Source organism: Marmota monax, unplaced genomic scaffold (assembly GCF_021218885.2).
Source record: "Marmota monax isolate L192 unplaced genomic scaffold, Marmota_monax_Labrador192_F-V1.1 WCK01_AAM20220418_F8-fsc00065, whole genome shotgun sequence".
NCBI lineage: Eukaryota > Metazoa > Chordata > Mammalia > Rodentia > Sciuridae > Marmota > Marmota monax.
The window spans coordinates 1,589,611-1,602,744 of NW_026694038.1; the positions used below are offsets into that span (position 1 = coordinate 1,589,611).

The following is a 13,134-nucleotide window of genomic DNA, read 5'->3' on the forward strand; positions in this document are numbered from 1 at the left end:
TTAATTAGCCAATATGTAAAGGATTAGAGTGCATGGTATGGCTATTTATTCTAGATATTCATGACAGAAAACTGTATCTTTGCTTGCTTTTCATGGTGACAGATATGTGTATAATGAATCTTTTATATTTTGCTACTTTTAATTTAACCACTAGAAATAGCTAATAAAATAGTTATTTGATTTTTTTTCTGAATTATGATATTTTAGTATTCTTCTGACAACTTTCAGAATATCCCAGTTTCACTGAAGAAAATGTAATAGTATTAATTCATGAAGCTAATTTATTAATAGTATAATTTTATTTTATCAGCATCACATTTACCACCTGATGTACAATGACTCTGACCTATTGAAAATAGCTTACAATAGGCTTGCTGGGTTCTAAGAGCCCTCTCAAGGCTGAAAAAGTATAACATTCAAGGAAAGATATTGTCATTTAGACATTAGAAACAGTTTTTCTGTTGCACACGTGTATCCATCCATCTACATTAATAAACTATATGTTCTGCTTATTTTCAAACACAGGAGGACCCATTGAAAAATTTCTCTTTATCACAGTAAAACAAAAAGTGCAGCCCACATGTAAATATTAGCAATGCCTTGTAAATTTAAACCACCCTACTCAGGCAGAAATTCCAGCTGTTAAAACATAGATAATGGAAATCCAATGTAAGTAGTGACCAACATTCTCAATAGGGTTGAACTCCAACATTACACATTGCTTGAACCATAAACACGATTTCTTTGGGGTCATTGACAATGTCATAGTGCCTCAAGTTTTCTGGTTTGTTTGGTGGCTGAATTTCACTTCATGAAAGAAAATTACATTACTCGCCTTTTAGTGTTTTATTGGATTTTATACTGTATTAAATACACATTTAAGACCACAAAGTGAGGAACTTTATTCTTGAATATATAGTTAATTTTGAAGTTGCTTGATCTATGCAAAGCAAAGTAACAAAAAAATTGGAAAATCTTTTCTTTCTTTTATGATATTAGGACTTCCTAGTCTATGGTAATTTTTGCTTTTTTTCTACTTTAAATGAATTTATGCAACTCAGTTACAGAAAGTTGCAAAAGTATTAAATTGATTCTTGTATACTAAGAAGAAAGCTTCTGCTCCAATGAAATTATTAAAAAACAATGTTCAGTAAGTTATTTGATAAAACTGAAGAATATAGTCTTAACATTTCATGAAAAATACCATATTTTCAAGAGAATACCTTTAACTCATAAAAAAACCAGTTATGTGGGAAGCAGAACCTTTCATTAACAAATAATTGTTCACCGTGTTATATACATCTGCATTACCTTCAAATTACATGCTGTCACTAACAAGGTCTTTGAGGACAAAAAAATCTTTACAGTTTTGCAATTTTTTATTTTTTAACAGCCTCTATGAGTCATTAATTATTTTATATTTATCAGAAATATAATATTAATTTGGGAAGAATCCATCATAAATTGTAAAAATATGTTGTCTTCATTCATTAGCTGGGGAATTTAAAAACATATCTATTCTTCCTTTCATTATTTAAGCAATCTAATCAATTTTATGAAAGCCAATTGCTATCAAAATAGAGAAAAAATAGACATAATTTTTCTATATCAATAGCCTCAAGAAAGCATTCACAATAGAGATAATAATTGGTACAGATGGTCTAGTTTCACATCACCATAGCTATCCAGAGCTGTTTTCTGAGTTGTCAAAGATCCATAATAAACAAGGGCCATGTGAAAAAGGAGATAAGAAGACAATCTGTTTCTGGAAAGGTGGCATGTATACAAGCAACCTAACTCTATGCCGGGTATTTTATTTGAAAACTGTCACAAACAATTAGGGAAAGAAGACAGACAAATATAATATAGGGTGGTAATTGATAGGAGAAGAATTCATAGTATGATACACATAGACACTAAAAGGGAAAGTAGTGGAAACTATGATAGACAAAGGGGTTAAATCAGGATTTCTGGCTGTAATAAGGTAGGTTTGAATGTTTTTAGATTACATGGGCATAACTATCCTAAACACATTGATGATCCCTAAAAAGAAAGATTCAGAAACCTGCAGGTACTCTAGTATGACTGGTACAGACTTTAAGAGCAAAATTTTGCAGAAAAACAAATACCCCAGTAAAACATCCCTTATATAAAACCCAGCAACCTTCAGACTCTATTCTGTAGGCTTTGGGAAGCCAGTGAAAGTTCAGGTGGAAAATGATAAAAGAAAATGCACATAGCAGAAAGAACTTGGCGGAAGAGTAGGGAATTGATTGCTGGGGGACTTGGGAGACTGCTCAGGAGACTGGAGTTAAAATAAAGGTGTTGAATGGTCAAAGAATGAAATAAATAAGTGCCAGTGAGTTGAAAACAGTGTCAAATATTGCAGAAAGGATGAGTGAATATAGGAGATAAGTGTATACTTTGGATAATTTTATTAGAACACCAGAGTAATAGCATTTAGAACTTGGTTTTGTTGTTGTTCCCAGCAGCTCAGGTGCTAGCATACAGAAAACATTGATTTCCTATTTATTTATTTAGTTTAGTAAGTAAATAAATGGTAGGGACCTATTTTCTGAATTAAACATAAGGTGTAAGGTTATCTGCTGAGTATGATCAGAGAGGTTTCAGGTTAGGATGCTTTAAGTAAGTAGCTACTCAAAGGAGTTATAAAAAGACATAATTAGGAAAACATAAATTGCCTGGCCATTTTGAGAGTTAGCTAAAATCACTCACTGACTGTTTTAGTCAGCTTTTTCAATGCAGTGACCAAAAGACCTGACAAGAACTATTTTAGAGTAGGAAAAGTTTATTTGTGGTTCATGGTTTCAGAGGTCTCAGTTCATATATGGCCAACTTCACTGTTCTTCGTCCAAGACGAAGTAGAACATCAGGAATGAATGGTGTGGTGGAGGAAAGTGACTAGGGACAAGGCACCAGGAAGCAAAGAGGGCTCCACTCAACAAGGACAAATATAAGCCCCAACGGCATGTAACCAGTGATCTACCGCCTCCAGCTACACCCTACCTCCCTACAGTTATTACTCAGTTAATCCATTCAAGTGGGTTAATGCACAGATTAGACTAAAACTTTCATAACCCAAGTATTTCACCTCTGATTATACCTGTATTATCTCATACATGAGCTTTACCTCATAGTAACACTGATTGTCAGAGATCATCATATATGTGTGTGTATGTGTGTGTGTGCATCCATATATACATATGCATATATGGATATATACATACGTATATTTTTTCATTCATTCAGGTTTTTTTTCTTTTGTATTGAAGTTTGAACCTAGGGGTGCTTTACCATTGAGTTACATCCCTAGTGTCATTTTTATTTATTTTTTATTTCTTTGTGGTGCTGAGGATCAAACTCCAGGACTCAGGCATGCAAGGCAAGTGCTCTACTACTAAGTTACATCCCCAGTCCCTTTTATTTATTTATTTATTTATTTATTTATTTATTTAACTTGAGGCAGAGTCTTGCTAAGTTACTGAGGGTCTCACTAAGTTGCTGAGACTGGCCTTGAACTTGGGATTCTCCTGACTCAGCCTCTTGAGTCTCTGTGATTACAGGCATGCACCACCACACCCTGTTGTGGGCCAGCCATGGGATGTGTGTATGAACTATGAGCACGAGTATGTGAGGGGACTGGACTGAGGTTGCCACTCTGTTTGGGCTCGTAACGTAAGTGTCCTTTTCAGTCACTCTGCCTATGATCCCCACACAGCACATGAGATGGGCGTGGTCTTCCAAGATGTCAGTCAGTCTGCTGAATGCAAGACATCATGAAGCTAGACTCAACGCCCTGAAACCTGACCCCTTGCTTCATTTGGATGGGACTTTCTTGAGTGTCTTCCCCTCATTAAAAAAAGGATTCAGAACATGCTCTTCCCTCTTTTGTCTGCCTCCCTTGTCTCCCATGTGGGAGCTGGAGCAGAGGAGCCATTGCTGAAGAACCCCAAGAAAAAGGTATTTTCTCTGTCTCAGGGTGATTATTTTGTGCAACCCAATTCACCTCCCATGACCCTGACTGATTTAGTTGAATGTCGAGGCAACACCTGGCTCCTTTCCTTTTTAAAGGTATTCTTAAACCTTACATACATAAAAATATAAAAGTGATACATATTTATGGGATATCATGATGTTTTGGTACATCTATATATTATATAATATTCAATTTGTCATGGGATGAACCTTTCTAGCTTTTTTTGAAATATATTATACATTGTTGTTATCTATAGTCACCTTACTAGGCAATAGCACACCAGAATTTACTACTCCTATCTAAGTGTACTTAGTACTCATTGATCAATCGCCTACTCTCCTGAGCCTCTAGAGATTGCTGTTCTTGAATGGATTCCTCTAGCACTAATCATAAAGCTAGGTATAAGAATTAGGTATTTGGACATATAGATGAGAGAATACTAGACAAAAGAGATAAGGGATGGCTGAGGCAAAGAAGGGGAGCAAATGTTTCATTTGTTTATTTTTTTTAAATGAGAGGGCCTTAACTCTGGAGCCTGTATGCGGTCAAAGCATATTTTTGTGTTCTGAATAATCATGTAGAGAAGATGGGAGGGTGAAAGGCTGTGGTAAGTACACAGAACATTCCAGCAGTTGCACTGGATGACAAGGCCCCTGATGTGGTGCTGGCAGTGAGGCTGAATCATAGTGGCCCTGAAGATCATGCCACTGAGGAGACAGGAACCCTAAGGTTAGATCATGGAAAGGGAACATAAACATGGAAATCTTCTGGCATAAACGTGGATTTGGGATATGCAAGAGCTCAGTGCAGTAGCAATTGTGAAGATTATGTTAGTCAGCTTTTTGTCACTGTGTGACCAAAATAACTGACAAGAGCAACTTAGAGGAGGACAAGTGTGTTTTGTGTTCACAGCTTCAGAAGTCTCAGTTCATGGTTGGCTGACTCCATGGCCCTGGACCTGAGATGAGGCAGAACATCATGGCAGAAGGATAGGGCAGAGAAAAGCTGCTTAGTTCATGGCAGCTGAGAAACAGAGAGAATGAGAGAGGAGCCAGGGAAATATATAATTCAGGGGTATACCCCCATGACCTACTTCTTCCAGCCACACCCCGTTTTCCTACAGTTACCACTAAGTAGTCCATTCAAATTATTAATCCATCAAATGGATTAATCCACTGATGAGGTTACAACACCATGATCTAGAATGCCTAAATGCCCCACCTCTGAACCATGCTGTATTGGGGACCATGCTTTGAAAACACAAGCATTTTTGGTGAAATTAAAGGTCCAAACCATAATATTTCACCCCTGGCCCCCAAAAGCTCATGCCCATCTCACAATGCAAAGTTCACTCAGTCCATCTCCAAGAGTCCCCATAGTCTTTTTTAATTTATTTGTTCTAATTGGTTATACGTGATAGCAGAATGCTTTTCGATTCATTGTACACAAATGGAGCACAATTTTTCACTTCTCTGGTTGTACCCATAGTAGGGTTACACCATTCCTACAATCATACATGTACCTAGGGTGATGATGTCTGTTTTATTCCACCCTCTTTCCTATCCCCATGCCCCCTCCCATTACCCCCTCTCCTTCGGCCCATCCAAAGTTCCTCCATAGTCTTAACAATTCTAGCAATGTTCAAAAGTCCAAGTCCAAAGTCTCCTCTGAGACTCAAGGCATACTCTTATTTCTGAGCCTCCTGTGAAAGTCAAAAGCAAGTTGCATCATGTTTGTGCACTGTTTTGGGGAATTATGACAAGATTCTTCAAGATTTCATTCATTATTCTGCTTATGATGGTAGCTATAATTCAATTATGGAAAATATTTTGGAAATATGTTGCAAATTGACTCTGGTCTTAGGGATTTGTTTGTCATGTGATAAGGATAACAGAGGAAATGGTAGGAAAGTTTGAGAGAAGCAATGCAATTGGGCCAAAAATGTGGCTTTGGTATTCCTATTATCTTCAATAGAGAGCCTTTTTATGAACTTGTTCATGTCATGATTTAGTCAATGAAAATGTTATATTTATTATCAACAAAGACTTATGGGTTCAGAATGGGTTTTTTCAATATATTCATAAACACACTTTCTATGTTTCTTCAGCCTTAACCACAGACAGATATTTTCTTACAATGTCATAAAGCATTAATTTAATAAGTGAAAGATAATTTTAATTCCTATTCACTCCTATATTGACTTCTTGTAACTTCTCTAGACTGTCAATTAAATATGCTTTAAGCTTGTGATTGCACATAGTGTGCTTAAATAAAATCTGTTTTGAGGCCACTCCCACATTTGTTATAGGCAACCAGATAGCTGTGATGAAGCTGTTAATTGTATCAACAAATAAGGCTGAGCTCAAAATAACTTTGGAAAAATTGCCTATGATCATAGCTATACTTCAGATCTCATATCATTCAATTGAAAAACCTCAACCCATTACTATCTTTTACTATCAAGTGTTACTTTAGTAAAATATCGTAATATCTTGCTATAAAAACTAGTCAGCATGTGCTGGTAGTAAATATTTTCTCTCATTCTGTAGGCTCTCCATTCACTTTCTTGATTGTTTCTTCAAAGAACTCAAAAAACTTAACAATAACAACAACAAAAACCCCAAGCCCAATCAATAAATAAGCTAGTCACTTAGCAGAAAAAGAAATGTGAATGGTCAAAAAAATATATGGAAAAAAACAAGGTTTAACATCTCTAGCAATTAGAGAAATGCAAATCAAAACTACACTGAGATTCTATATCACTCCAGTCAGAATGGCAATTATCAAAATACAAATAACAATAAATGTTGGTGAGAATGTGGGGAAAAACAGTACAATCATACATGGCTGGTGGGCCTGCAAATTGGTGAAACCACTCTGGAAAGCAGAATGGAGATTCCTTAGAAAACTTGGAATGAACCCACCATTTGAACCAGTTATCCCATCCTTCCATTTATATCCAAAGGACTTAAAATCAGCATACTACTGTGACACAGCCACTTCAATGTCCATAGCAGCTTAATTCACAACAGCAAAGCAATAGAACCAACAGGTGTCCTTCAACAGAATAATGGATAAAGAAAATGTGTGTGTGTGTGTGTGTGTGTGTGTTTATGCAGAAGAATATCACTGAACCATAAAGAATGAAATTATGTATCTCATTTGCTGTTAAATGGATAGAACTGGAGAATATCATGCTAAGTGAAATAAGCCTATCCCCAACCCCCCACCCCCCCAAAAAAAAACAAAGACAGAATGCTCTCTCTGATATGTGGATGCTAACCCACAACAAAGAAAGGGAAGATTAGAAGTTCTTTGGAATAGACAAAAGGCAATGTAGGGAAGGGAGTTGTGATGGGAATAGAAAAGACAGTAGAATGAATCAGACATATCTTTCCTATCCTTATATATGAATACATGACCAATGTAAGTCTACATCATATACAAGCACAATATGAGATCCTAAATGTAACAAGTTATACATTCTATATATGTATAATATGTCAAAATACATTCTACTGTCATATATATCTAGAAAGAACAAAGATAAAAAACTAGTTAACATATTAGTGTTAAAACTGTTTAATTTAGTAACCCCAAAATAAAAAGGCAGAGATATAGTATAGAAATAAAAACATATTTTTAATGTTACTACTTTTAAAGGCCTAACATGATCCAAAAAAGAATATTGACATCACTTATATTACACTCTTGTAGAAAGAAACAACATGTTCTATTATTAAAAAATTGGTATATTATTTTTCCTGTTTTATAGTACTTAAAACACATTTGAGTAGTCTTCAAATTTAAGAAGCATCCCAACTGAAAATTTGACATTGTTTTCCATTTTTGCATTATATAACTCCCTAAAGTATTACTATCATGTATGAATGAAATGAATACACCCTCTAAGCATTTAGAAATTTATTCTATATGAGAAGAATGATCCAGTTTCAGTAACTTTTATTTTTTAAAGTTTATGTCTTAGTTTGTTACAATTATACATAATACTGGGGCTCATTTGGACATATTCATAAATGTGTATAACACAATGTGTTGTATTTCCTCTTCCTTCACCACAGCCCCTGACCACCTTCCTCTGTTCTACTGGTCTTCCTTCTATTTTCTTATTGCTATGTTAATTGGTGCATTATAATTTTACATGTAAGTGGAATTCATTGTAATATATTTATACATGCACATATTTTAGACAATTTCCTTCTGCAGTTCCTCCCCTTTCCCACATCTCCTTATATACTCTCAATTTCCTTCTTCTATTCTACTGTTCTCCCTTCTATTTTTATAGATTTTATAGATTCCCTTTTTATATTTCTTATTTCTCACCGGCTTCCAATATGAAAGAAAACATTTGACCCTTGACTTTCTGGGTCTGGTTTATTTCACCTAGCATGATGTCCTCCAGTTCTATCCATTTACCAGTGAATGACATAAATTCTTTCTTCATGGCTGAGTAGAACTTCATTGTGTATATATATCATATTTTCTTTTTCTATTCATCTCTTGTCAGAGACCTATACTGGTTAAGAACGGTACACATTTAAAGCAAGAATGTTCTAACAGTTCTTTTTTAAAAAAGCATTTGGGGGCTAAAAAATAAGAAGCTCTAGAACACATTATTTTAGTATTAAAATGATAGATATGTCTTTAAGGTATTCAAAAATATGGAGTTTTAATAAGACAGAAAGCAGACAGAATGTTTAACTTGTTTATTATTTTAAAATGAACATTGTTGATCTAAGCTAAGCCATTAATCAAAAAAATGTGCACCAGGCATTTGAAATCTGTGAAGAGGTGGGAGGTGCAGTGAAGTCCATCTGAGTTTTGGCCTGAGGTAGAGATCTTGAAGAGTACATCTGTATTCAGTGTTCAGCGTTTATATATCTTCATTGTCAAATAGTAAGCAATGAAACAATGTACTTGTTTTTGTTTTGTTTTTTTGAAAACTTTTCAATTAGTGCATTTTGAATATGCAGAATAATGTGTTTCACCATGTCTTATTTGGACATCCAAATAACATATCTTGATTATATCCACTCCATAGTTATACATCCCCTCTACCGCACCCCCCATTCTGCTTCCCATGATCCCTTTCCTTTTCTTTAATATTCTACCTCAATTTTAGTGTTTAATCTGTCTGATTATATCCTTAGGTAAAACCAATCTCATCAGTGATTAGAGATTAAAAGTTGAATATCACAGAATTTTTAAGCTATAGAAAATCTTGATTTAAGAAAGCAGCTCAGTTCCTCTCTTCATGAGTTCTCTATGACCCGGCCATTTTATTGTATTTTAACACATATAAAATGTTTATCCTATCTACTCTTTTTTTTTCAAATATTTTATAAATTGGCACTAACTAAACAGTAAAGAAACTCTTGGTCACGTCCTCCTTCATATTGCTACGGATCTTGGATCTTTAAATTTGCATAAGTGTCCTTTAGCTTAAGTGTTAGGTGGGAAACCTGCAATTATCATTTGGACAAACTTTTTTTTGTCTTTGCAGACTGTCATCTGTGGAAAGTGAACACAAACATCTCTCAAATTGTTTACTGCCATTTTTGCTTTCTTCTAGTTTTTGAGAGGCATGAGAGAATTTGTATGGGTCTGCAATATCCATGTGGTTATATATAAAATGTAATTTTTACCAAATAACTTGACATTACTGATCTCCTATTTGTTTTGTAAATATTCAAAGTTCAATGTTTTAGCTGAGCAATTAAATTCTTGTTGAAGCTGTCACATTCACAATGGCTTTCTGGTTTTCTCTTCAGGATCCTCTGTTTCACCTGGAACCACACAGATCTGAACGAGGAAGGGGCAGATGTCCTTTTGATCCCAGCTCTTCCTTTATCTCCACTTTAATTGGTAATTATATTCGTTGTAGACATCAAGTGGTGTACTCAGAATGATTTCAAAACTTATATTTCAACTTCAGTACATTTATTTGGTATTTATTTATATACTTTGCCTTGTCATATCTATTTACTGGTGCTGGAAGCAATGATATTCAATTTCAAGCCATGTTAACTTGAATAATTTGATTCTAAAATAAGTGCAGATGCTATGAAGTGTGTGTTCCATCTTGAAGAAAAAAATTGTCATTGCGTACCTGATATAAGGCATTTGTATGGTATCATTTTACTATTAACAAAATGCAATTATGTGACTATTTTATAAACATTTAGCCAGAGAAACCAAACTGTTCCAATACTCTTGCGACTTTAGGGAATTTTAATATTCTCCTCTTTGGATTCCTTTTTCTGTATCCTTCGAATTCATCTGGAAGTCATCTTGATTAAGAACTACAATGTTATTTATCTAAATTCTTGTTAATTTAGAATATAAATTACAGAGACTGACCAATTCAAACTATCATTAAATATGCATGCTGGGATGATGAAGTAGATGATAATGTGTGTTTTATATTTAAATTTGATTCAATTTAATTAGATGAGGTACCCCAAACTTCTTAAACACAATAAAGCACTGTACTTTTCCTTTCTCTCATATTATTTGAGATTAAAAACAGCACTATTTATGAAATCCTCTAGCACTGTGATAGTAGAGACAGGTGGGAGTTTCCACGTACAAAACTGGAGAAAGCAAATTCTGACACCTGGCATAGGTGCTAATAGAAATGATTCAGTTTTCTCAGTATTGAGAGATTCTGATATAATATAGTACAGATGTGAAAGGTTCTGTTGTTACATTTGCAATATTTACAGGATTTTTTTGTTTTTACTAATACTAGCTCATCTTTGCTGAAAATGAGAAAGTGTAAAATAATATAGAGACTTCAGTTCTAAATAAACTGATAACACTTAAAACTGGTCACTGAAGATTAATTTAAAAAATGCTAAACTTGATTTAGAGTTGATACAGATGCTAATATGCTTTTTTGCATGCTGAACATATTCCAGAGAGTTGATTGTGATGGGCTTTGCATTCCACTCCTTACACCCCTTCATCCCAATCTGGGTACTCAGGTACAAAAAAAAAAAAAAATCAAAGTTTTCAAAACACATTGATTGATTAAAAAACACACACACACACCTCTCATTTTAGCTCTGTTGATGGGAAAAGCTTGACTTAGTCTTCATAATTTGAAAGGATTGTGAGAGAATTTCACATAGTGATTAATTTTTTTTCAGAGACTTGAAGAAAGTGATGCTGTGTTTTTAAAGAATTATTATATCTTAAAATATTTTGAGTTCTCCTATGAAGCAGCTTATGCGTATTCACATGCATGTGAATATGTGTGTGTGTGTGTGTGTGTGTGTGTGTGTGTTTGTGGGGAGAGAGAGAGAGAGAGAGAATAGAGTATGAAGATAAGAGACTTTAACTATGGAAACAGAGTTCTCTAAGTCAGCGTAGGCTTAGTAGGAATCAAAATCTTAAGAATGACACTTTTGCTGAATGCCAGATCCATAAATACTAGAAGTTCCAAAGAAATTGGCAGGATATGAATTAAAATGTATCCATTTGGTAGCCTCATACAATCTTTTTTCTAAAGTTTTTAGTGATTTTTATATCTTCATACACACAAGATTTGGCTGTCTATAAAGTCTTTCCCATCCTTTACCATATTGTTTCTTGCACAGAATCGGCTTTCATGTTCACTGAGGAACCTAAAAAAATACAAAAAATAAATTTGAAATATTTTTTCATAATAATAAAAGGATATTTGAAGTTAAAAATTACACAGCATATACAGCTTCTACAGTGAAATCTTAAGAATATCGAAGAGAAGACCAATCATTTTGAACATTTTATTTAAATGGAGAAAAATAATGACTATAGCCACCTTGCCACTCAACATTTTGTCTCTCTGGAGCTTGTTTATACATGAAGCCAGGAATTTAAAACTGAAATTTTTAAGAGGGAAATATTACTGGAGGGACATTTCCAAGTGAGTTTCATTGAACTTCCAAATCAAATTACACGTTGCTGAAATGTGAAGTGCTTGCCATCTGGGTGGCTGTTTCATTTATTCAGGAGAGAAATCAAATCAAAAGAGCCCTCCAAGCTAAACACGAAAGTTATAGAATAATCCCTCCAAAGAGAAGAAATAAAAATATAATTCTTCACATTTATCCACTCGCTTTCATCCCAAAGTACCTTGGAGAGATCATTCATTCACTGTGGAAATGCAGCAGCCACTGGAATAGAAACCTGATAACCTATGTGAGCCAGAAGCTCTTTAAAAAGAGGGGAAGTAAAAATAATTCACCCAATTGAAAAAGCAGTAGGAATGTGGGCTGGAAAAAAGGAGCTACCTGAGTTGGAATTTGGCAAGCTCACTGTAGCTTACTCTGACAGGGAAAGAATGTATTAATGTGGTATTTTATGACCACACATGTTCTGTGCTGATGGGTTAAAACAAGACTCTAGCAAAATGATGGCCATCTTTAGACCATTGCTTGGTGTTTCTTTGTTAAATGTATAACCCACAATGTTTAATGCCTGTTCTAATGAAGACAAATTTTATGAGAGCACAAAATTAGCAACAATATTTATCAAACTATAGGACCTCAAAGGAAAAAAAAGTTGCTTGTAAAGCAGAGAATAGCTTATATAATTTCTTAACTTTAGATACAGTTTTCATTTCAGTTAATTTAAATTATGTTGACCTAAGATTGTCTGGAGGAAAAGATTACTAAAAAACTGAAAAAATATTGGAGATGATTTGGTGGGTGAGAAACAAGTTAATAAGCATATTTTTATTAAATTTATATTCTAATTTAGAAATGCAATGTTAAGAACATATGATTCTATATGAAAGAACATTTGAGGACAAATCAAGCTCCTTACTGAGCTATGTTCTATATGTTCAGAAACCAATCATTATGAAATCATATATTAATTAAGCTTGCTCTTCAAATGCCACTTTGTAGTAATATAGTTTACCTTGGTGGCATGCATGCAAACTCAACCCCAGGTGCAATATTTCTATGTTTTTAGCCAAATTCTCCCCCACTGTGCTTACTAACTTTATATTTAAAGCAGCTTTAAGAAATTATCTAAGTTATACAAAGTATTAAAGCCTAGTTTTAACAATGTTTATTGGAGGAATGAACTTTTCACTAAAATAAACTGCTACATTATTCATCTATGAA

At 34.3% G+C, this 13,134-nt stretch overlaps 1 protein-coding gene across 1 annotated transcript in view; it reads left to right on the forward strand.

Moving 5' to 3' along the window:
- The window catches only part of Sema3e (semaphorin 3E), a 272,567-nt gene that overhangs the window by 213,404 nt on the left and 46,029 nt on the right, over nt 1-13,134 (forward strand). Inside the window, exon 5 of the mRNA XM_046464077.2 lies at nt 9,790-9,883. Coding sequence (XP_046320033.1) covers nt 9,790-9,883 — 94 coding nt within the window. The remainder of the gene's footprint in view (nt 1-9,789; nt 9,884-13,134) is intronic.